The sequence below is a fragment of the Penicillium canariense genome (genome assembly GCF_028826845.1).
Source record: "Penicillium canariense strain IBT 26290 chromosome Unknown utg000004l_segment0_segment0, whole genome shotgun sequence".
NCBI classification, from domain to species: domain Eukaryota; kingdom Fungi; phylum Ascomycota; class Eurotiomycetes; order Eurotiales; family Aspergillaceae; genus Penicillium; species Penicillium canariense.
The window spans coordinates 1,233,660-1,258,475 of NW_026622731.1; the positions used below are offsets into that span (position 1 = coordinate 1,233,660).

Consider the following 24,816-nt stretch of genomic DNA (forward strand, 5'->3'; position numbering starts at 1 on the left):
TTCTTTCTTCCTGGTGAGATCGGCTGTTCTAATTTAGACTACATCAGCATCAGAATCCGCCCTATTGTACAGCTGAACTTTGTTTTCGAGATCGAAACGATGATTGGCCGCGTAGGTCACTGTTGATTGGCGGAGCATCTCAAATACCTGAAGAGGGCTAGCGCAGACGGGAGATTAGCGGGTCCAAGTGGTCAGTGTTAACCAATCAAAGCGCTCCAATCTCAACGCTTAGTGGTGGTGGTAGGTCAAGGGGATACTGATCTAGGTCAGTCGCCGCAGATCTTATCTAGTGGCTTGCGGCAGGATAGACCCCAACATGATCTTCTGAATCTTTCCCAAAATCTCCCGGCAAAATGGCGTTAGCTCCGGTCTGGAATTTTATAGCCCCCTCCCGTCGTTTCACTTCCCCTGCCTACCTCTGTTGACGAATACCTCGGTAGCATCTCGCCGCGTAATGTCTTTACGCAAAGGCCCCAGAAGTTGCAGAAATAGCCGGGCTGCCAGCGACGTGTGAAAATCTCCTGCCTTTTTCCATTTCTGTTCTTTCTTCTCTTCTCTTTTATTCTATTGGCTCGTTTGATCTAGACTAACCATGCTCAGCTGCCCATAATTAGCTTGTTTCCCTAGCGTATGCTGTCACCGAGAGAACTTTGCACTTACGCAATCCGCCCCAGAGCATCACACCAAAGTCTAACGAGGCCATCCTCAGGGCCACTACCAGACTGATGTATGTAGCTGGCAGTCTGCCAACCGAACTGATGGATCTAACGCTTGATCGCGTTGTGGCTAGAAATGATTTCGGTCCTACGCTTGGCGCACAATTAGGTATAAAGACTATAGTAATCGTGTAGTCAGCAAATAGTAAGTGTATCCAATCCACAAGCACTCGCGAGCTCTAGAATATTCCTAGCGTATATGACGACGCATTGAAGGCCCATCTGGCAGGACCATGTCGCATATCTAGCGTGGAGGGTTTACTGGGACGTCGTAGCTGTTACATGTCATATTAGCATCCACCAGCATATGTTAACCACATCAAATGTCAACATACACTCCAGTGTTTCCCTTATTGAGGACCACAGCCTGGTTTGGGGGGTTCGCCAGAATGTCTGCTGCTTTGATGTCATATTTGTGGGCTCCGGCTGCGATGGCTGTGGTGTAAATCGTTGGCTTCCATCCTGGGTTGTTGTCTGGGATTGGTCCCTACATGATTAGTAGATGTACACAACACGACCTGTGTCTATATACCATGTGCGTAACCCGCGAGGGGATTCGGATTCACCACAGTCAACCCAGTATAATAGTATACTTACACACTTGATTTCTTCCATCTCGACTCAGTGGCAGGTAGTCTAGGTTAGTGGACGTAGTGAAGATCTGGGTAATGCCTCTTGCCCCCGACAACACTCCGCATTCGCCCACACAATATCACTACAATCAATTTCCCACGCTCAAGTGAAGTACCTCCCCCTCACTGCTGCCTTGCTGCTGACCTTAGCGCTATACCTCCCACTATTTTTACACCTGTATCACCTCCACTCCAAGTGACGTGTTTTCAACTCACTTATCTCTTATTACTGATATCCCTCCAGTTCACTTGGTACTCCAAAGAGCTATTCACTATGGTGAAACCAAAGTCTGGCTTGTCGGACTTGGCTAATGATCCCTCCCCACAAGATGAGTTTTCGTGGATTTGGCGTGCCATATCAGCAGAAATTGGTGTGCAATTGCATACCCGGGCAGTGAAGCCTTACGGAGCCATGCCGCAGCTAAATTCCGACTCGAATATGAAAAGAAGAACACCAAGACACAATTGGCAGCCACAGAACTCCGCAATCAGCGGGATCAAATGAGAGCTGAAATCAACAAACTACGCCATGAACAAGGCCACCCTGACAAAATTTGGCCCGATGATGATCCCGAGGTCGATGATTCCTCAGACGGCAACGACGCCAATGCTCTGGCTGAAGGATGAAGCAATTCCCATATCATGTGGTCACAGTTGACATGCAAATTGATACCCTCTCCACTCTTTCTCGCAGTCACTGATTTTTATTTTGATTCTTTGATGCGTTCATTTGAGATGATTGACCTACATTCGGTCAAAATTCCTGCGGAATGGGCTCGGGCCCTACTGAGGACTGGTTTTTGTATTTTACATAGTTTTCGTCTGTCTTGCCAAGGGGCAGCTTAATGCATGTCATGAAGGAGTGGTGAAGTGGGTCCCTAAGACCAATGGGGGCGTCTGCCAATTCTTTCCCCTTCATGTTCTCATCCCATAGCGATCAGATCGACATCCTTGGTTCGATCAGTGAAAATATCACTTTTGAAATGACTGCCTCTGTCTGTGTAGACGACACTTGGCCATCCAAAATGCCTTGCTACGACGATGACTCCGAACCAGGGATTACGAGCGAGAACGAAAGTGAACCAAAAATACCTCGATGAATCTCAAGCGAGCTGTCGAAGAGCTCAAATTGAATCGGCCCACAGAGCGTGGCAGAAGCTCCAGGGTATTACCTTTTACAAGGCGCCAAGCTTCTGGAACAGTACATCTACCACTGTCCTACCTGTCTGGAAAATTGCGTACGCCGCCGACACCCCCCATGGTTCCCTGCAACCTGTGCTGTCGCCACCAACCCTTTCCATACAATCACAGTAGATTTCGTCACCAGCCTACCAGTGTCTAAGGAGGGTTTCGACGCGGTTGTCACCATGACAGACAAGTTCACCAAGCTCATGGGCATTTTTCCTGGACGTACGAAATGGACTGTCGCGCAGTGGGCGGAGGTGGTTCTAGAACTGCAGGTGGTGGTGCGCTAACTGGGGCATTCCAAGCTATCATCAGCGAGCGCGACCCAAAGTTCGTACGAGTTTTCTGAAAACATATGTAAGCTTCCCAACTTTTTCAAGGCTGGGGTCGGGAGGGTGTTTTCGCCTTGGAAGAAACAAGGGCGGCGAAAGACCCGTCCTAGCAGAACGAGCATACAGCTACCTAGACTAGGTAGGTAAGACGCGGTTTCAAAGATATATATTCATGTGTTGGTCGGGAGAGGTATTATTATTGTTATTATTATTATTATTTTTCACACACAGTGAAAAGGGCACGACTTTTATTGAATCCAGCCGCCTTTCTGTTCATCTATTTAACATGGCGTCTTCCATGGATTGGAAAATTTACTGTGGGGATTGTAGGTTGATCTAACAACTGCCCGGGAGCAAAAATATTGAACCCTGTAGCAAAAAGGCTTATGATTCAATAAAATTGATAATCTTACATCAAAGTGGCCGGATGGTGTAGTTGGTTATCACGTGTCGTTAACACCGACAAGGTCCTGGGATCGAACCCCAGTCTGGTCATATATTTTTGCGTGTTCAGCGCTCGTACGTTAACTACTCCTTGCCGTTCAGTCTGGAAAGGGGAGCAAATCTTACAACTTGTTCTTTTTGTCGCGTGTCGTTCAAGTCCTTCCTCTGGCCTAGGTTATGGAGACGGGTCAAAATGACTGTCACGCTATAATCAACTCTTATCTCAAATTACTATCCGGCTTTCGCTCCGTCGTCACCTCAAATCGACCCGCCCGATCATCGATTATTCCCGGGTCTCTACACAGAGTACCAAAAATTTGAATCCACATGACTTTACGTAAAGGACTAGATCACCGGAACACGATTAGGTTTGCTTTTCAAAAACAGGAAACGATGACTTTCACGGACATTATGAATCAGCTTCAGAATATATAACGTGCTTCCCGCTAAGGTGGGGCCACCCGCTTGCGTGGGCCACCCCAAAACTTTTAAAAGCAGTGTCGCGAGGGGGCAAATGATCATTTTCAACCAATTACGTGGTTAAACCGCCTTCCGGGGTATTGAAAGATAGGCTTTACTGAGTAAATGCACTTAATTCCGTCCGGTATCTTTTCCACTTCGCAATATCTTCCAGTAGACCTTCCAGTTAAACATCCTGCTGCCATTGCATAAAGACCAACAAGATTTGTAAGATGGTAGTGATTAGTTTATCTGGTCCAAAATGGGTAACGCTTGAGTTTGCTAAAACCTTATTGATCGAATACATTTGTCTGTCCTGGTAATTTTGCAGAACTTGAAATTATCAGAGCAAGGAGTGGTAGTGCCGAACAAAATTAGTACAGGAACAGGAACTGCCAAGAGAGAGAGGGCAGAAGGCTATCGTATTCAATCTCCCAAGCCACCCCCCTTTCCTATGGGCACTGACAACACTGGTACACGGATTTGCCATTTCCCTAGAAGAACACATCGATAAATTCACCAATAGACTGTGAATTGGCCTGCAACCTCCATCAATAGCTTGAAGGTTATGAAGGCCCAGTGCCCGGAGAGATATGGCGCTGGTCCGAAGAATGTCAGTCAGAAAATTTCGAGTCGTAGACATTGAACACAAATCCAGCTTATGAATGCCTAGGTTGTTTACTGGGTGCCGCAGCACGGTTTATCTAGGAAGCGTGTACACCGGGCACCAGTGCCCACCTCCTAGTACCCCCTACCTTCCGGTCGTAGAGGTTTGAAACTCTCTTGATGAATTCTCAAGAAACCTAATAATGAAATGGACAGCTCCGCGTCTTTTCCACCCGGCTACGTTAGGTGCCCGTTTAGCTTTTTATGCGCCACTCACCCCCGAAATCTTTCGTATTATGATAATTCAACCAAGTATGCCCGCTGACATCACCACTTCCGAGTCAGCGAAGTGGAGGTGGCTGCCGAGAGCGAATATCTTTAGGATCAGACCGTTACGCGACGTGCCTTTAAGTACTCATAATCCGACATAGATTCCCAAACGGACTTTTCAATCATCGCAGCAACTTCAAACCCAAACTCGGTCTTCCACTTCTCTACCTCGGTAGCGACATTGATACTTTCGGGTGCTTTGCTCTTGAGAATTCCGTTCGAGGCCTTCAGAGTCGACAAGGCAATCGCAAAGCGCTTAACTTCTCGATCATCCTCAGAATCTAGGCCAACAGATGTCTGAGATTCAGACTTTGATTCTGGATCTTTCTGGCCCCATTCATATTGAAGGACACTTGTATCTAGGCCTATCTGCTCGCAGAATAGTCGCACGACTTGTGGGCTATGGATCAGATCGTGGGCATCTAGCACTGGGGGAGCTTTTGATACACCCGGCTGCTCCAGGCACCAGTCATATAATATGCGCGTCCAGTGGAAAGTTTTGGTGATCAACTGCAACTCTTTGCTAGCCAGATAACCAGTCCCGGCTGCGGCCATCTTCGATATCGAACGGTAACCCGACGGCCATGCTAGCGCTGGATGTCGAATAATGAATGATATCCTCCATGTACGTAGGTACTCATCTGGTAGAACCGTCTCGTTAAGCGGACCAAATGTCTGAGTAGTACCATAGGCCAGGGGTGCTCGTAGCCGAAAGGTATCTAAGTACTTGACGTTCGGGTTGCCATGAAGTATCTTATCAACAGAAGCAGGGTTTGCGAATTCATAGCCATGCTCCTTGTTGAAGTAGATTTTGCCCGCTTTGCGCGCCAGCGCGGAGCCCTCTTCCAGTTTATCAAGGCAAGTCTGAAGTGCAGATTGCACTTCTCGCTTTTCGGGTTCCATCCATTGACAGATAGGCCTCACCAGGCGCTCGCCATTCGTGACACTGACAAATGCATCGTCAAAACTGTATCCAGCCCTCTCGTTGGTGAAAACTTTGGGCTGGTTATGGATGTTCATCACTTTCAGGAGGAGGTTGGAGGCAGTGCGAGGGACGCTGACTAGAAGTATACGATGCGGTGAGCTCCCGCCCTCTTCAAGATGGGTTCCGTTTGTACTAGCCATGATTATGCGTAATCATAACAAGAAAGAAATAGGCAGGAGTGTATTTGATATAAGTAAAGGTTTTTTGTGGGGCGGGGGCACGAACAGAATAAAAGCAAAAGAAAAAAGACTCGCCTACTACGCATCTTCACCGCTAGTCTTATAAGTTGTTCCACGTCTTGCATTCATAGGCTCCCGTGAAAGCGGAGTGAATAGACGATCAGCGACGCCACAATTTAGACAGGCAGCGCTAGTACTACTCGAATCAAATGGACACGATGCTCTCTAGGGGTATGAAGTGGAACTTCTGCAGTGTATAACGACCGGTCGGGGTAAAAAGGTTTCCTATAGGTAGAGTAACCTTGACATTGTAGCCCAAGTTTTCGAAGTAGAGAAAGGAAAAACAACAGCTATACTATGGCGATGCTCATTCAGCGCCCATCGTTCGGTGCTGGGCGGCTTCGCGCTTTACGCCGTCAATCTTTAGGCCAGTTTGGGCGGCAGGTTATCTACCTTAATTTTATTTACCCAAAATGGTGAAGCGCAGATCCAAAAGGTTAATTTGCATGTACACTTGGTCAAGGGAAAAGTTTCGCGGTCCGGGCGCAGACTCCATGTCCCTGCCTTGCAGGCAGTAGCCGCCAGTCCTCCTCAGCATTATCCTATTCTTCTTCTTCCACTTCAACACCACCCCTCTGACGTTTCCCTTTCAGTTTTATCTACGACAATAATGGCGAAGGAGGACCCATTGTTGACTTATACCTGTAACGTGGTAAATCTGAGCGACTTTAATTACTCCGAAATCAGAGGGGTAGTCCTGTCGCGCACGAGAGCGACTATGACCGTGCACTGAGACTCTTTGACAAGTAGACGGCGCCACAGGGCATACAGTAGTATTCCAAATGATTTTCCCATCCCTATCCGGAACTAGCAAAGTCAGGTACATCATGAGTCCAGTAGTGACAACATTCCTTTTTATTATCACAGAAAGATGCTATGATCTGGATGCCCCTCTGCGACCGGCGTCATAGCGTGGGCGATCCCACAGCCTCGTATTCCTGCCTTGTCGCATCAAATGCATGCCGCTCTCACATGTTGCACGAGATATGGTCTCTGCATTGCCCTCGTATCTTGTTTTCACAGCAGATTGAGTACGGAGGATCCGAAGGAAGACTGTGTATTAAATTGTGTATCTCGTGGAGGGCTCTTGAAGGATCCTCAAGAAATAGTCTTAACGAAAGTGTAACTTGGTTGCTTCTCGTTACTTGGCATTCAGCCAGCCATATGATTAATACCCTATGATCATCAAAACTATTGATAATTAATGTGATCGTGTTACCGCTTCCTAGGATCCTAGTGGGTATGCATCTTAAGTTGTGCCACCTCAATTTGGAAGATTCCTTCCCCTTTTGCCTACCTTTCCATTTTCCTTATTTCGTTCTAAAGGACCGTGAGATATATAAAGAGCCAGCTTTGCCTCGAACCACATCTTAGACAGATTCCGATCATACCAAGCAAGCATCATTATCACAATACTCAAATCTGATCTGATCATAATGGTTGGAGAAATGCTCTTATTTTTTCTTTTTTATTTTCACTTGCAGCTGACCAAGGTATGTCCTGACTCTTCGCAATCAGGCATCTTCTAAATCTTCTCTCGATGCTAATCTCCATCTAGTTGCTAGTCCTCCGCAGGTATCAATCTCAATTCCCCCTTGGATAGGAAATGAACTTGAATAACTTACTGGTTTAGTTGAATGCAATACTGTACTCGGGCGATAAATACGATGGTGACAAGCTTTCCGTGCCCTTGGACAGCAAATGTCGTGATCTTGATTTCCCCCTGTAAGATATTTGCACCTTTTCACTCTCTTCGTCATGCCCGTTGCATAACTGACTGAAATTTAGGTGGGGCAACGTTGGCTCTATCTCTATTCCCTGTCCATCAACTGACAATCAAGTGCATGTCTGCACCATATACCGGTACGTTTCCTTAAACTGTTTTGAGATATTGCTGTTTCATTTTAACACAATACAATAAGAAAAAATCCTGTGACGGCGCTGGAATAATAACGTTCGACCGATCCCATTACAACATGCGTGATAATAAAGGCTGGGCGTACTGGCAAGGACCCGTAGGTATATATGCAAAGAGCGTCAAGTGTGCAACAGTCGACAAAGCGACAGCAGGTTCCATGACACACTTGGGGCAACAGGACCAATGGCCTTATAGTCATCCCTCTACCCACCACCAGGACCAATGCCCTAGCGATTCTTGTAGTTCTATCATCACAGCCCCTTCCCAATCTGTTGGAATTGGCGAACCATGCTCAATGACGCAATATGCAATGCAGTCACTTAAATCGCAGCCAATTACCTCCAAAGTGGATAGTACTACATTCAAAGAGAAGGACGGTTCCTTGTACTCCTGGAAGAGTCATGAATAGTCACCTGATTAAAAAGGGGTTATGACGCCTTGTTCAGATACCTGCATCTCCCTCCAATAATGATCGCAAGCATAGGTTTATCATCTCGCGCCTTTGGCAAAAGCACTGAAATATGCGGCAGATCCCATATAGTCATCCTGAAGAGAGGTCTAGTGCCCTACAACCCGCATAGCTATCTCCCACTACTTGACGGTCTATGCTGCGAATACGGGTACACTACTGGGCGAAGAAGAACAATTTCATGGGAAAACGTTTCAAGTGTCAGGAAAGATTTTGATGTTCACAGTTGGATGCTATTAAATGCAAGTGATAGTCATACTCTATAAGGAAATATTATAACTACACAGAATCAGGCCTTGCGGCCACTGCCCTAATTAGGCAGTGTGATTAGGAGAGGAAATGAGGGGCATTGATGAAGAGACCCATCAAACATCCACCAAGGGTGCCGGCAATGGGAATGGTCATGATCCAGGCGAGCAGCAGGAGGCCGACACGCTGGAAGTTGACGGCCTTCAGGGTACCGTTGCAGAGACCGACGCCGACAGTGGCACCGGTGATACACATCGAGGTGGAGACGGGCAGGGAGTACTGCGAGAAGACAAGGACAGTGATGGCAGCGCCCATTTCCATGGAGGAACCACGGCTGGGAGAGTGGTAGGTAATCTTGTTACCCATGACTGTGGAGATGAAAGCGTTAGTGAAAGCCAGATACGTTTAGATAGAGGTGCGGCTTACCCTTCATGATGTTGTAACCGTAGGTGACCAGACCACAGGAAATGCACAGGGCCAGAACGGCAAGCTGCCAGACGGGGACGGGAGTTTTGGAGGCAGCGGTATCACCGGTGGACCAGGCGGCGTAGATGGCAGCCCAGGGACCAACGGAGTTACCAATGTCGTTGGCACCGTGCGCGAAAGAAGCAGTGCAGGCAGTAATGACCTGGACGAAAGAGTAGGTGTGCTCGACCTCGTTGGGGTACTTCTCAGCGGCATCATAGACTCGCTTCATGCGCTCACCCTCGGGAGTACCAGCAATACCGCTCTGGGCGGTGTGGATGTCATAGTGGGCACCATAGAGCAGACCGACGACAATGGTAGGGGGAATACGCTTGAGCAGGATCCACATGTTGCGAATCTCATAGATCTCACCAGCACCCATGGGGTTGTCGCGGAGATAGCGCATGCCCCAGCCCAGAGGACCACGGCTCTTCAGGAGCTTCGCGCGGTGGCGGGCCTCAGATTGAGCCATGATCTCCTTGTAGGTGAGCTGGTTGGCCTCGGACTTGACCAGTCTCTGCTCATTGTCCTCAGCAGGGATGGTGGTGGTCTTCGGGTCCTTCTCTTCATCGATGGATCCGGTGTGGGCGGAGGCCTCATCCTCATACTCGTCCTGGACAACAGCATAGTTGGGCACCTTGGCGGTCTCGGCATCGGTGGGAATCGGGCGGTTGAAGAGCAGGGGACCGTAGATGATCATCCACCACTTGACAGAGTGGTCCTTCTTGATGACACGGGCGTGCACGAACGGAACGAAGAAGATTGCCGCCATGAGACAGACACCACCACCGGTGCCCAAGGTCACAGCAGCAATCCACCAGCTGGGCTTCTTGGTCAGGCCCAAGTTAGGGGAGCCCTTGTAGACGATGGACAGGGTACAGATGGTGGCCGCAACCAGGAACCAGAAGGGAGAGCTGTAGACAGCCCAGGGAACAGGGTTGCGACGCATGTGAACGATGACCTTGATCAGCATGAAGATGGTGGCTGCGAAACCAGCCGAGATGATCGGGGCCATGCCCAGACCGGCGAAGATGGCACCAAGACCCTTGCCATTGTTCCAGCCCCATTGCACTTCCGAAGCACCAACAGTAGCAACACCAACACCAGCAACGGCCGAGATGAGGGAGTAGGTCGAAGAGACGTGAGCCGAGTGACGAGTGCACCACATGACCCAGGATGAGGCAGCAGCCAGGGCACAGGTGAAAGCCATCATCTGCACTCCAGCATTGCCCTGGAACGCCTTAGCGGGAATGATACCGTTCTTGATCGTTTCAGCCGTCCGGGAACCGACGGTGACCGCGCCTAGGAACTCGAAGATGGTACCGAGCACCATGGCCTGTCGGTAGGAGATGGACCGGGAGGACACACTGGTTGCCCAGGAGTTGGCCACATCATCTGTCGGAGATCTTGTTTAGCACGGAAAAGGGGGAAGAAAGAGAGAGAGAGAGGCAGAGAGAGGCGGAGAGAGAGAGTGTGTGTGAGGGAAAGGCTCTCATTCGAAAGAGGTGTATACTCACTTGCACCGTTGTTGTAGGCATCGAGCATGGCAAACACGGTGCCGATACCGAAGATATAGTCATACTGATGGAGATACATCTTGACGACGAGCAAGGGCCAGGTCAGGGATCAACGACGGACGGTTCAACTTTTGGAATAGCAGCGAGATAGATTGGGCTTTATATGTACAAAACGCAAGATCTTGCTTGGTGGCCCCCATTTCCCAGCGCATGGCTCGCGTACGGCAAGCTTCTCGCGAGATACGCCCGTCGTGGAAACACGCGAATTGAGCCCAGCCCGATGGCCATGCCCAATTAAAACTGGCAACACGTGCGGGAGTGACTCGCGATATTGGCATCACAGCCATCGTTCGCTCGGCGCTTGGCAGGTGTCTAGTTGGAAGTCAGATCGCGGTGGCTGCGAATCAGTGGTCGGTACCGGAGTATAATCACGCAGTCGAAACCAGTCAGGAGAGGGGAATCTCATTTCACGCGGGCTGAAGCTAAACAGAAGCAAAATTGGCGACCTTGGCGGCCCTTGGCAAAGCTGGGCGGAGGTGGACTTATATAGACTTGATACCGCGAGTCTGCCTAGCTGGGGTGCGCCAGCGTTCTTGGCGGGGCCCCCGCAAGGGCCACCGCTTCCTATAAGAGCCTGCCGCCACCCCACGTGCGTGCGGGAGAGGCTCTCAGCTCTTCACCCCCTCGACACTCCTTCGACCTCTTCACCACTGCAACACAACACTTTCAACCTGCAGGTGTTCTAGAAGGCTAGAACACCCAGAGTGTTATCCTCCGGTCTTGGCACCCGCGCTGACTGGCTGCCCGTGCTGTCCTGTCGCGACGGAAAGCAGCAACCAGGGGCGACGCAGTCCCAGATGTGCCTCGCTCGGACCATGGCTCCTCCAAACAGCACAAGTGCAACACGAGTTTCTGCCTCGGAATCGATCGAGGTCCGACACGAACTCTGCGGGATACCATGTTGCGCAGGGACCGGTGAGACACTCCCCTTTGGTGACTGGTAGGCGCGTCACGCTCGCCTGTCCCGACCGACTCCTGCTGCTCGCTAGGCCACTTTCCTTCTAGCATGCGCCCACTTCAACTCTCAGTCCAGTCATGAATATTGTCGGCACCGTATTAACTATACTGTAGCTCGTTCGGTGACTCTTCAATTCCTTGTATGCTCTAGTTCCCAGACATTCTTTTCCCACCAGCCTATCGGGACGTATCCTGTTCCCCTGCGCAAATCTCGGGAGCTGGAAATTATTATGGGCAGCCAATACTCTTGCACACGTAGAAAACCGAACTGAATTTGGATCGCTGAACTAGGGCGTGATGTTGCCCTGATATGCTTGGGCAGCTAATTTTCACTAGCTTTGACCCTCGGTGAACACCGAAGCGCTGGGTAAGAGAGCATTACAAAGAATGCGTGACCAAGATAGAAGTTCTGATTGGGCCTAAATGAAATCCCAAGTTAATTGCCACCGAAAGAAAACCAGATGTCAAACGCCTCCAACCGCCCACCACGTCGTTCCACGAGCTCGCGGAAAGCGCGTCTCTAGTCAGAAAGGGGTCTAAGACCGAGAATTGCCACGCGGGATTTGTCTTGGCAGTCTGCTCGGCCACCGATTGCACACGTGCTGCTTCTCATGGACAATCATAATAATGGCATGATTCAGTTTCTTTGCTTTCTTGATAGAGTTCACTCTCGACCACCCATCGGCAAATGACGTTCCCCACAAGCCCCTCCCCCCTCCCCCCTGGCCCACCCCCTCGGCCAGACCCCCGGGCGATTGATAGAGCGACTCTAATTGCTTCTTGACCAAGCACTCCAAGCTTTTTAATTGCATAGAGACCACGTGCACAAACCCAATCATCATTCATCATGCCCAAGCAATTCTCATCAGAAGTAATCCTTCCCTCGCGTTGAAGCACTTTGGAAGACACGGGCCCCAATCGAAAATTCCGCATTTAAGGTGAAGCATCTTCAAAGTGAATGACGATGTCATTTCTCACAACCACATCTTTCCCTCCACCCACGATATTCTTCCCCGAGTCATTTTGAGGCCCCGCATCGCCAGCTCCATCCAGATCTCGTCGCTGCAGCGCCAAGCCTTCTGCATCCCGTAAGTATTGGACTGGTAGCTCGAGGGTGCCCAGTTGGTGAGATCAGTTGCTGCCGCATGCCGCATAGTTGCTAGGGCCCGGAGACCGGTACGGAGTGGATATTTTCTTCGATATAAAGCCGAATGTCTGCAGCACCTTTTCGATCAACGGTCGGATGGGTGGGACGTATCCTACGATAGTAATAATCCAATATTCAGCGGACGTCCAAACGATAAGGGGGGCTAGCGCAACTATAAGCGACCAAGGAAGGGTATTAGCAGCGGAATGGAATCGATTATTCGAAAGGAAAAACGTACAAATCCTATCATCGGATTCGATCAAGACTTTAAGCTCGTATGTTTTCAGCGCAGAGCACACGGCCGACATTAGCCACCCGCGAAGATTGACTCGATATCATAATCCCATAATTTTTGCATTGGTTTGCATGGGTTTGCATTGTGGTGTCCATCACTGTGATACTCGCAGCCCCGATTAGAACCCAAGCGCGATTAAAACCCATGGTTTCTTCTCGTGACGGCCATGAATTTGGATCAGAAATGCCATTATCGCAAACTTCCCTAGCATGCTGGCTGCAATCGCCAACAGCTGAAACACCCAGGCCAACTTCAGGGCTATGACTTGCTGCTTGGTTGGCAAGTGGTCTATATGGCGAACCATACCGACGCGGACGGAAAGTTGCAGCAATGTCTGACAAGATCCCATCGGAAACGACCCGTCACCTTCCAGTTACTGAGGAAGCGGAGTATAAAGAATGTCGTCCTATACACGTCTCCGTCCAGTACACTGCAAGAATAACGACCGACTTGCCATTAGACATGTTGAGAGGGCTGTCAAATGACGACCACCCCATTCATGCAATTCACATGTCGAAGAAAGTACGGAGTAGCTTTTGGACGATTGATATCCTCCTCTCATAAAGACCATAACCACTTAGTTTGTACTAGCTCATGACCCGAACCTTTAGGGACGCATCTCGTAGCGCAAGCCATACAGGCTAGAACTCGTCATGTCCCAAGCAGCAGGGCTAGCGTGATATGTGCCAAAAGTCATAGAGGACCCGCCGGCGCAGGTAATTATTGATTTTGATAGATCCCAAATTGAGAGGACCTCTTGTGGACTGTGGCACAGAGATATCCTGCTTTCTTTCTACCTCGGCCCTAGCTGATAAGCCCAGTCTTTCAGCTATTCTACGCTTTGTGACGTTGGATCAGTAAACACATATGGTGTGCCTAGGTTAAAGGGTACATACAGAAAGCGACCTTGAAATTCCCGAAATCATTTCCAGCGAGTATAGTTCTAGGTCTTCTAGAACTGTGCTGTATTCTCTAAGCCCACAGCTCCCGCAAATCGACTCCCCAAGCCCACTGTGAGATACCCATCGCCCCCACGCTCATGAGAAAGGCCATAAGTAGATTCACGCCATTGTTGTCCAGCCAGTCATGACCGGTTTCAACGCGCCGGCTCTCATGGCTCTCGTCGTGAGGACGGCCGGTATGTGTCCCTGCAGAGGTGCCTGTGGCACGGCTCCCTCGCAAAGTGGCCGCATTGGCGACGGCCTCGGTGCTGCGGAGGTCAGTTCTGCCCGAGGATTCAGCCGAGGACGCGTTTCCAGATGTGCTTCCTGGCTTCGTGGAACCAGGATGGATGAGGACCTAAAATGGAATATGAGCCAGTGCCCTGGATGAGCTCTTGTGCTAAGCATACCTTTCGGCCACCACTACCTTCCACAACCTTGCCGCTCCGTTTATCCACCACGCTAGCCTGCAACAAACCGCCCAACACACTGTCCAGAACACTTCCAAGAAGACCCCAGAATGTCATGGCGACAGTCCACAGGGCGCGATCTTGGATGCCAGACTTGCTTTGGCAGAACGGAAGAACGAGTGCGGATGTCAAGGCGATCGTGAATGACCCTAGTAGGCCAGCACCAAGACCAGCAGCGGTGACACCACCATTTGTACCCGAGGGGACTTCGCGGAGGGTGAGGGATGTAATAAGACGTGGTTTCGATTTAGACAGGATTCCGAGTTCGGAGGAGAAAGTATCGGCGGCGACGGCAGCGTAGTTGCTAGATGCCAGCAGGAAACCAGAGTTAGCGAGCCGAGAAAGCAGACGATCTAGAGGTAGAACTAATGCGGAGGTGAGGCATACGCAACGATCCCGACCATAAGAATGTCGGCGGGGCTCTGGCCAAGAGAGAAGCAGGAATCTGTGGTGGAGTTCTTGGATAGAACGACAGCATGCGCGACACTCAGGACAGTCGCGACAACTGAGTTTGCGAGGACTTGGATGTGGTTGCGAGGCCCCTCGCCCCCCTCCGCGCCTGTCGCGGAGAGGGTCTTCTGTGCTTTGATGTCGTGTTTGACCTAGCGTGGAGAAAAGGTCGCGTCAGCTCGTCCCAGTGATGAAGCAAACACACACTACCATGAATACTTGGGCATACCCTTGTGACTTTAGTTCCACCATAGTAGAAAACCGCGAGGAGTGCAAAAGGTGTTGACCACGGGTGGAGGACATGCGCGGTCGCTGACGCCCCAGCGACGACGAGGCCCAGTGGGGTGAGCGACTTCCGAGCCCAAGCTCGGTAGACAAGGCCAGCGACCGCAAGGATGCCGATAATGGGCTTCATCGTGACGGTCGGAGGGAGTTGCAAAGGGAAAGGACAACCCTGTGGTGGTGTGGTCAACACCACCTTGGGGCCTAGTGCTGATTCGCGCGGACGATCGGGAGAGCTCAGGTGGGGCTTGGCAATCCATTCCAATCGTAGACAGCTCGTGTGAACGACTTAGTACGCTACTGCAAAACAGGGTATTTTCGCTCGTGATTCTAGCTCATAGATTATACTGAGCCGCTGAACTGGAAGAAAAGGAGCGTTTCCCCCTTTCTAAGAATAGGTGAAGGCACAAGTGTAAATCGGATCTGATTGATCAAGGCCGAGATCGCCGTATCTGCGGAAACCGGGGAAGTCGCCACTCTTCTCTAAATTGGAGAGCAACCTTTTGTCAGAGCAGGAGCAAGCGTGAATAGGCGTGATAGAGAAGACTGTCCGAGGGTGATGCACTTGTCATAACTTCAACAATGGAGAAGCAGCGAGCTGTCCTTCTAGCAGAGGTCTTACTCCTGATATCTCGGCTGCTGGGGCCCGGGAACCTCATCAATCTGGTATGGGCGATACCAGGAATGAACCGAAGCTACAGACCATACTGGGTTCCAATCAAGGATGAACCAGGAGATACAATGCTTCATATATCTGCTGCTTGCGGATCCAACGGAATCGTCATCTCGTTACTCGCCAAGCACTTTTGATCTATCCATACAAAACAACCACGGGCAAACCACCCTTGACATGCCGAAATGGCCACTAGAGCATCGTATCATTCATACTGGATGCTGTATCTAACCCATATATCTCTACTCAAGGAGACATTACCGCGATGCCTCTCACGATCGCTTAAAAAAAGGGGTTTCCATGGCCGAAATGATGCTCGAAATTCATGCCTGCATTGAGCTGTACAGCGTGGGCAGCTGCTAGTGGTAAAGTTGCCTTTGGAGACAGGTGCAGATCCAGCACACCACAACATCTTCGGCAGGAGGCCTTCCCACTGGGCGGCAGCTAAGAGAGTTACAGAACTCATCGATCTACTGCTGACGTGGGCTCTAATTCTTCCATTCAAAATCATGCTGAAAAATACCCAGTAGACATTGCTGAACAACAGGGGGAGTGTATCTGCCAGCGATCGCTGGAGGATTTCCAAGCGGAGGAGCTATGTTCTGGTTGTTGTTACTATGGTGAGCCTTGGGAAGACGGAATAGCTCAGCACTCTGTACCTCGGCCACGCTTTCACAGATGTCGAGGTGGATGCAAATATGTACAATAAATAAAATTGAATGGCCGCCAAATCATAGATGGAATGCGCTGTTCTGTTCATTGACTTCGCAAAAGCGCCACAGGCCTGCCTTGACAGCAGCGTCCCTCACAGAGCCAAGCTCTTCATCGCGCACAGCACGATTGATTTCGGCATAGCGGACTTCCTCTTTGGACGCATCGCTTTCTGACTCTCCCATGCGGACTCGCCTCGTTACCCGCCTTTTCTTACCTACATGTGCATCAGGGTGATATTGATCCATGATGTGCACGTAGAGATCCCGCGAGACGTTCTCTGCGAGCCAGCGCATAATCTCTCTTCCCTCGTCTTCTTTCCCGGGCATAACCAGGTGTCGCAGAAGCACCCCCTTCTTAGCAATGCCGTCGGATGTAAATGACAGGTCGCCGACCTGTCGATGCATCTCTTTGATACTTTCCATGGCCGTTTCGGTGTAGTTATCTGCCTTGAGGAGCCGCTTTGATGTGCTGCTCCGCCATACTTTAAAATCAGGAAGATAGATATCGACCAGGCCATCGAGAAGCTTAAGGGAGTCGAGCGAGTCAAAGGACGAGGTGTTGTAGATGATGGGAATGCGAAGGCCCATATCTCTTGCGGTCAGAATAGACAGGGCTACCTGCGGAACAACATGTTCCGGAGTCACGAGGTTGATGTTATGAACGTTGCCAATTTGTTGCAGTTTGATATACCACTCAGCGAGTTCTTCGGGAGTAAGGTCGAACCCATTGCGTTGGTGAGCAATATCCTGAAGCATCAAGTTAGACTGGATCCTGAGGGTAGACTCTATTGCGACGTACATGATTCTGGCAGAATACACAGCGGAGATTGCACCCTGAAAAGAAGACTGATCCACTGCCGTGAAATCCCTGTATGCACGGCTCTTCTCCACGATGCGGGGCGATCACGTTGACCTTGGCTGACGTTGCCCCGATCAGACACATCCCAGTCGTCTCATATCTGTTTACCCCGCATTGTCGTGGACATAGATTGCACTCGCGGAGATGTGCGTAGGCCAGAGAGCGCTTCTTCGAAGCATCGACCGAGGTCAGCAGGTTGTACCGAGGGAGGTAGTCATCCAGGAGGAATGCCGAGGGGATCCCAATGAAGCGCTTGGGGACGAATGGAGCGAATGAGATATGACGGCAAGGTATGGCGAGGGCGCGGCGTGACGGTTGGCCGAAGGTGTTCATCATGCATTTATGGTGCCATTTCTACAGTCCGTAGCCATAGAATATTCAGGGTTGAAAAAGACAGGTCCGAGTGAAACGGAGGAGCTCGTTATCGCTTCTCTCATCGGTAACGTCATACCTGCGCTTGCCTGCTACCCGAGGTGGAGCCGCTGGTCATGTGGGGAAGACATCTCATTGCGAGTTTATAGTAGGCGCTATCTTATCTTTATTTTAATGAATGCTTGCGTTCGATTCAATACAAATTTTTTTTGATCTCGACTGGTACCAGACCTCGTTTAAGCCAACGCAAGGGTTAGATGGCCGGCGCCCCTTCTTTAGTTTCGTTCGGTAGATTCCAATCATGATTCATCTACTTAAAAGTCTCTTGGGTTGTTGCTACTCTGGCCGCCTCCATCTCTCTTTGGAATATGATTAGTGCAAGGTCAATTCACGATCTCAATCATATCCATATCTTGGGTGTGATATCCAGAAAACGATCAATAAATATATAGATGGATAGAGGGTATTTTTTAAGTGCCAAAACAAAAATAGACAAGAGGCCTTTGCTCCCTGCGCCTCGCCTCGGGGTATGTCCGTATACACAAAATAATATACAAACACCAAGCATGTAGAAGTTCAGCTTGGAGTTTTTGTTTGATCCCTGATTCGTGACCTACCGATGGAGACAGAGAATTAAGAAAAGCGGCGGATGTAAAGTCATTAAAGTGAAGTCGACCAGCGATAAGAATCGAGAGGCTTATAGAGCGAGACCGCTGCCATCTCCGCTCCAGCGGTAGAGGGCAAGGACTTCGCGTCGGCGTTGTTGCTGCTCGCCATAGTCTTCCGGAACACGCCCTCGTACCTGAGCGAGTGCGGAGCGCATTACCTTTCGGAATGTTCTCTAATGAGGAATATATTAGTATAGATCCATGGTAGCACAGATGTAAAAACGATGTACCTGATACTCTGTATTCAATGTCACAACACATGCCTCATGGGCCCGCACAATTGTCTCACAAGCTCTGACAACACTAGCACTGGCATCACCCTGGAGTTTGTCGGCCGTGAGGAGCAGCAAGAAGCTACCTTGCAAAAGGTAGATACCAAAGAAGAAAGGCATGAAACTCAGGTCTGGGTCGTACTCAAGAATATCGGATGCCGCCTCGGCAGCGCTGACGGCATGGCCCATGGCGGTGATAAAAGAGTCGGATGAGATCCAGAGATCATTGTCATCCAACAGGTTGATAGGGTCCCATTTGCCAGCCAACAGAATGTGAAGGACGTGCATGATGTGGGTACCATATGCGACAACCATTCTAGTATGGACGATTGACTCGCTAACATGCGATCCGACTGTGCTGCTATTTGACCGACCAGATGGACTGACATGGTTGACATGTGCCCCTTCCATGGCCGTGTCCGCGTCGCCAGGACCCAGTGTCAACGACGAGGTATACCGAGCCTCGAATTCCTTCAAACTCTGCGCATAAACATCCAGCTGCCGAGTGATCTCCATAACCTGGCTTTCCCATTCACCACTGTTGCGGAAGTGAAGGCCAAAGCGAGGGTGATTTCGAGCATGCTGCAAGTCCACAATCTCTCCAAGAATAGACATGAGCGGCAAAAAGTAGCCAAATGTGCTGTGGCTCGTACACTCGAAGGCCGGGCCCGCACGCCGGTAGCTGGCAGCAGAGAAATCACCTGCTTGCCAAAGATCGTCATTCATCGGCTGCAATAGGCCCTCACATTCCTTATCCAATAGTGTCAAGGGACGGTTGTAGCAAAGGGCTAGATGACGATCCATCACGTAAAGTAACCACCAAATGCGGCGGCGCTCTTCACGCTCTTCCTCCGTTAAATTGATTGCGGAGCTTCCATGGCCATGTCCGATGGAATTTAGGAGCGATGTTGACTGCCGCTTGCCATTCAAGTCCAATTCGGACTCACCTTCCAACTCGCCATCTTGACGGTTCGTGGCATTTGGCGGTAGTTCACGGCCCAACTTGAGCTCGCGCGCGAGCGACCATGCCGCTGTCCACCAACGCATACTAGCCGCTTTATACTCGCTTGCTGATACCACTGTCGCCAAGTGAACGTAAGTAGCGACATCGTCAACGGCGCCAGTTGCACTGCTCTGTGCACCTAGCTGATCCATTGAGACACCAAAGCCTCCGAGAGCCACTCCATTGATGACCATATTCGCCGCATAGTTAGGCGATGCTTCTCCCGTGGCTGGACCGTGGATGAGAGGCCGAAGTAACCCAACAGTGAGCTCAAGTAGTTTCTGACAAACACGCCCTCGGGCCGACGGAGGCGAGGTCAAGAATGCAGCTTCGCTGGTCTGAGCCGCTACCCAGAGCATGCTAGCTAGAAGGCCAGGGCTGCATACCCTCGGCTTCGTTGGGTGAAGAAATGACTGCTTGCGAAACACAAAACCAACAACATAAGGAGACAATGGCGACAGATGTGAGGAGGACGAGCTAGTAAAGTAGACGTCAAGGAGATCACATGCGAGAGACTGGGGGATGATGGATGCAATATGAGGGAGGACCGGCTGTAAGACGGGGTATCTTAATGAACTGGAGAATGGAGCCATGCTGAAAGACGGGAAGTTTGCGGGTGATGGTGATGGAAGAGGCAGCCAGCTGGGGGACTGTGCTGGTGGGGAAAAGCCTAGGAATGACGCAGACGGATTTTCTGCTGAGCCCCCGAGCCGGAATTGATTGATTGATGTCGCGTTTGCCTCGTGTGAGTTTAGCAATGGATATGCCCCGCCATCATGATACCCCGATCCGAATCCTTGAGAGTGGAGCATTGCCCCTGGCTGGCGAGTATTTCCGTTCTGATGCATCATTTGTAGAGACCGTAGGTCGGGTACGGACATGGCCGCTCTGTTTGATTCGGGTACGTTTCCATAGTTCAAGGACATGTCATCTATGCCGGATGTTACCGGTTGTTGGGGGTGGACTGAGGTAGAGTGCGGGTTCTGCTGGATCCTTGATATCTCTGGAACGCCATGGTTGCGCAAATGTGGTTGTGCGGATTCAGGAACTGCACGAGCAGCGTCGAAGGCGGGTTCGTAAGGCGCATTGATTTCGTGTGAAGAGTGGCCATTTGGGGAATTCTCGTGTACAGACTCACCATCCTGGTAACCTTTCTCACCGTTGGAAATGCCGACCGCGGCTGCTGCCGCAAGATCCTTTTTCGAGGCCTTTCCGCGCTTTTTTTCGCTCTCGCGCATACTCACAGCTGAGCCCGAACTCTAAAAGGAGTTAGTAGTGACTTAGAAGACCTGTGAAGGTAGTAAAATCTCTACCGGTACAATGCGCGCAGGGGTGCTGCCCGTCGCATTTGGTGCGCAACTGGTTGCATTGATCGCAAGCCCGGCTAATTCTCCGGCGTACTGGAGTGGCCGACGAGTTCTTGCGAATGGCCGACCGAGCATCGGAAAGTGTGTCGCGCGGTTGTAAGGCGAACTTCCTTTCGGAATTTGCGCCATTCTGTTCGCTGTACAGTTGTGGCTCCAGTGCCTCCGGATCGCCCAGAGGCTTGCCTTCGGAATCGGTCGGGGGATTGGCCGACGCGCCGGCTTGCCGCGCCAGCTGCAGTTGCTCAAGCGCATACTGCGACCCTTCTGCTAGCGTGTCTAGACCGGGGGTTTGAGAATGGGCCATTCGACTGGATTGCGACCGGGGCGAGAAAGGGGAGTACGAATTGGCGAACGATTGGAGGGAGGTCGCCGACATGCTTCTCCGCGGGGCTAGACCAGCAGCGGCATAGGGTCAAGCAGATCGAAAAGATCCGGGCTTTCGCCGCCACTAGGTCGGAAAGTCACAAAATATCAAGTAGGACAGGAGGGTGGAGATCAAATGGAGGGTGGAGATCGAATGTTGTCAGGAGTCGAGCGACATTTCCGGATGGGTCTGTGTCAGACGAAGGAATACCCCAGACCGCGGTCAGTGGAGGCGACCCGACCCTACTTTTTGGGATCTAGGTGCCAGGAAGCTTAGCCCTAGGGCGTTCCCTGTCGTCTTAAAAAGTGAAGGCTTAGGGATGGAGCGCGACCAAATGTTCGTCGCAATAGCGTACAGAATGCAGGGTTTGCGAGATGAGGAGACTGGCAGGTCTGGAGGGCGGAAAATCTGGAGAAGGCGGGGAAACAGGCACGTGGTGAGCTCCCGGTCGCATGGTGGGTTCGAAACGGCACAGAACTTTCTCTTGGCGAAGAAATACAGTGAAACCTGCCTATAACCAACTACTTTTTACACATATAGTCAATGAAGCTGCTTGCAGCGCAGCTGCAGTTGTATCCGCCGTTGTGTTAATGTACGCGCCCTTTTGCAGAAGCCACTCGACGAGCTTCACGTGCCCTACGGCCTGCTGCTTCTATTAGTGGCATCCTCCCCGTCCTGCTCTCTGCATTCCAGTCAACTTTCTTCTTTAGGAGCATTTAGGCTACCGCTATATGACTCCACCGCTCTACTACAACCACTGTGACACATTCATTCTTGGATCCTAGGTTCGACGCCCACATCGGCTAAGTTAGCAGCCGCAGCCATATGTAGGAGCGCCATGCCTATTGGTGGACGAGCTATGCTATATTGCTCCAGAGCTCGGTACATCTAGACCCGTCAACCAATCAACTGCACATCCTATGCTGCGTCCGCCCGAGCGCCTGAAGTTCTCTCCACGTGAACAAAAATGTTGATGGTAACGTAGGCAGGGAAAGGACGCTCCTGTAGAAAATAATCTCGCTTCTATAAGTTGAAATCATGCAAGTCTTGTGATATATCTGTTGTGGCAAGATAGACCAAATATGATCCGAAGGACCTTTCCTGACAACGTAAGAGGATCCTCTCGCTATCAATAGCAGATCTGTTTTCTTCCAAAAGTTAGCCAACATGGCCAATTCTTTTGCACGCAAAGAAACCACGGTAATATTCAACGCCACATTGACTGATAAGTCCGTTCATTTCCAGGTTTCCCTAGTGGCTTGCTTCTATGATGAATCGGCAGGCTTCGACTTCATTCTATGCAAAATGCACACGTAGTTCTTGGACACCTTTCCGATCATTCGGGAAAGCAAAGCTAGTTTAGAAACCGTTTGCTCTGGCAGTAATAGACTTGAGATTTATATTCCTATGAGATCTATCCTCATGACAATCCAGGCAAGTGATATCAAACTCGGATTACTGACTGGCTGCATGTGGTTTGTCTGCGGCCAATAGTTGGATCGGTGTCGCCAGGATGAGTATAGGGTGGGAATTAGTTGAGCGTCACGCGACTACGTTTGGGTGGTAAGGGCGAGTACACGATGGACAGGATATTGATGCCCCCTCGCTCAAGCGCGTACAGTGGAAAGGGATAATAGCATGAGACAGCCCACGTCTTGGTCTGTTAGCACCCCTATACAACAACATATGATATTGAGTCCAGATGAACTAGACCTTCCGGAACAGACGATAGTACATGACTTGGAGAGGGTTGGAGAGTTTCTGTTCAAGACAAACGCATTCCAAGTTATCGAAAGGGAGTTCTTTGATTTCGTTTTCCCCTCATTTCGCTCCATCATGATGCGTTGGATTCCTAAAGAGCGTCAATCTGGATCCTTCACGCACAAGCAGCTACGAGAGCTTGAGGTCATAGTCAGCGAGCTGCAACATATTGCCACTGATCAGATTTCGCTCAGTCTGCATGATACAGCATCAGTGATCAATAATATCAAAGGCAATTCACGGGAGAGACATGGGACTGGTGGCCACTCAAGCCACACGTACGCCCCCTGTCGAAGGGCGAGGCTCGTTTACACTGGAAATGCGTAAGTTCATAAACTCAATTTCGTGCCTCCTCCTGCTAAACACGAAGGCTTCTAGAGTTGTGGGAAGTCTCGCTGGGCTGAAGTCCCCCTCTCTTTTGCGAAAAGGGTTACTAGCGCTTCGAAATATATGGTACCGTCAAATATCCCAGAGAATTGCCCAACGCAGTTGTCATCAGATCCTCTGCATCTCAATTCAAGTGTTCCAGGCCAATCATATCAAGACGTGTCTAAGGACAAAGACAGCCGCAATGCCGGCCAGGCTCTGAATCGCTCACAAACTGGATTGAAGCCTCAAACTGGGTCTGGAAAGAGAGACAAGCCTGAACTTCATGTCTTCCTTGTCATGATACACTCCTCGCTATTTGGAAGCTCTTATCATCTGGCTCAAACATCGGTAAAATCTATGAGAGACCCTGGCTTCTTTTCTTGGGTTCGAGCCATGTATTTTTGCCATCGAGGGTTCTTTCCAACCTGGTTCGGTATCTACAAGTATTCCCATTGCGGATTCTTCAAGGTACGTGATTCCCCCTTTCAAGGTTCAAAAAGCATACACATTTTATTAGCTGACTCTGTTATAGTTTGAAAGGTTTTCTCAAGCTGCATACGCTCCGTTGACTCCAGAGTACCCTAGCCCACAGCAGTCATCGTATCATTACTTCCCGAAGCCTATTCAACCCGACCCTCCTATATGTCCAGAAGAGTTCAATCATTGGTTTGCAGCACACGCTTGGCACCTCACTTTTTATCGAAGAGTTGCCAAAAGATTCTCGAAGGCAGGGTCATGTGATGAGGCATTCGACAACGACGTTGTTGTCAATCAAAGGCTTCCAAAGCGTGATAGCATTCTGGAGGAACGAGATGCCTCGCGGGAGATTTTCTGGGGCTTAAATGTTGTTGAGATGCGCTCAACGCAGATGTTGGTATTGTATAGCTTTGTCTCCTTGATTCCGTCGCTCTACTTTTTTTTCGCGTGGTTATTTCAATGGGGCCACCACGGGGATCTTCAGAATGCCTCTGTTCCGCTCTCCATCTCAGCCGGAATATTTGGCACATTCTGGGGTTGTATTATCTCGAGCTCACCGAGCTTTGCGGTCCGTCGCAGCCTCCGCTGAAAGATTTTTGAAGCTCCACCATCTGGACATAATTGGGAACAAATAGACCGCGAGGAAATATTTTTGAAAGGTTTCAATGAGGCAGATGAACTTTGAATAACTGTAGTTGAAAAGTTTTCTATGAGGGCATTTTAATAGCCATGCAGATGAGACTTTCTGTAGGCATTCCATGACCTCAATC

The 24,816-nt window shown here is 50.2% G+C and overlaps 8 protein-coding genes across 8 annotated transcripts; 1 reads left to right on the top strand and 7 right to left on the bottom strand.

The window, feature by feature from the left end:
• Positions 1–960: 960 nt before the first annotated feature.
• N7482_006793 (uncharacterized protein) lies at positions 961–1,331 on the bottom strand (the record flags this gene model as incomplete). The annotated part of the gene is made up of 3 exons (XM_056688918.1): positions 961–991; positions 1,052–1,203; positions 1,314–1,331. The coding sequence occupies 3 exons, from the start codon at positions 1,329–1,331 to the stop codon at positions 961–963; spliced, it is 201 nt and encodes a 66-aa protein (XP_056541347.1).
• A 3,427-nt stretch (positions 1,332–4,758) lies between these two features.
• On the bottom strand, positions 4,759–5,829 carry N7482_006794 (uncharacterized protein; the record flags this gene model as incomplete). Its single annotated transcript, XM_056688919.1, has 1 exon — positions 4,759–5,829. One exon carries the CDS (start codon positions 5,827–5,829, stop codon positions 4,759–4,761), a length of 1,071 nt encoding a protein of 356 aa, XP_056541348.1.
• A 2,813-nt stretch (positions 5,830–8,642) lies between these two features.
• Positions 8,643–10,625, bottom strand: N7482_006795 (inorganic phosphate transporter; the record flags this gene model as incomplete). The annotated part of the gene is made up of 3 exons (XM_056688920.1): positions 8,643–8,932; positions 8,991–10,424; positions 10,547–10,625. The coding sequence occupies 3 exons, from the start codon at positions 10,623–10,625 to the stop codon at positions 8,643–8,645; spliced, it is 1,803 nt and encodes a 600-aa protein (XP_056541349.1).
• Positions 10,626–12,537: 1,912 nt separating this feature from the next.
• N7482_006796 (uncharacterized protein) lies at positions 12,538–13,018 on the bottom strand (the record flags this gene model as incomplete). The annotated part of the gene is made up of 3 exons (XM_056688921.1): positions 12,538–12,778; positions 12,801–12,882; positions 12,949–13,018. The coding sequence occupies 3 exons, from the start codon at positions 13,016–13,018 to the stop codon at positions 12,538–12,540; spliced, it is 393 nt and encodes a 130-aa protein (XP_056541350.1).
• A 959-nt stretch (positions 13,019–13,977) lies between these two features.
• Positions 13,978–15,281, bottom strand: N7482_006797 (DUF92 domain-containing protein; the record flags this gene model as incomplete). The annotated part of the gene is made up of 4 exons (XM_056688922.1): positions 13,978–14,304; positions 14,357–14,720; positions 14,804–15,018; positions 15,096–15,281. 4 exons carry the CDS (start codon positions 15,279–15,281, stop codon positions 13,978–13,980), a joined length of 1,092 nt encoding a protein of 363 aa, XP_056541351.1.
• A 1,271-nt stretch (positions 15,282–16,552) lies between these two features.
• N7482_006798 (putative pyruvate formate lyase activating enzyme) lies at positions 16,553–17,729 on the bottom strand (the record flags this gene model as incomplete). Its single annotated transcript, XM_056688923.1, has 2 exons — positions 16,553–17,281; positions 17,334–17,729. 2 exons carry the CDS (start codon positions 17,727–17,729, stop codon positions 16,553–16,555), a joined length of 1,125 nt encoding a protein of 374 aa, XP_056541352.1.
• A 733-nt stretch (positions 17,730–18,462) lies between these two features.
• xlnR (putative C6 transcription factor) lies at positions 18,463–21,451 on the bottom strand (the record flags this gene model as incomplete). Its single annotated transcript, XM_056688924.1, has 3 exons — positions 18,463–18,606; positions 18,664–20,967; positions 21,110–21,451. 3 exons carry the CDS (start codon positions 21,449–21,451, stop codon positions 18,463–18,465), a joined length of 2,790 nt encoding a protein of 929 aa, XP_056541353.1.
• Positions 21,452–23,125: 1,674 nt separating this feature from the next.
• On the top strand, positions 23,126–24,635 carry N7482_006800 (uncharacterized protein; the record flags this gene model as incomplete). Its single annotated transcript, XM_056688925.1, has 3 exons — positions 23,126–23,523; positions 23,767–24,037; positions 24,102–24,635. The coding sequence occupies 3 exons, from the start codon at positions 23,126–23,128 to the stop codon at positions 24,633–24,635; spliced, it is 1,203 nt and encodes a 400-aa protein (XP_056541354.1).
• Positions 24,636–24,816: the final 181 nt, after the last annotated feature.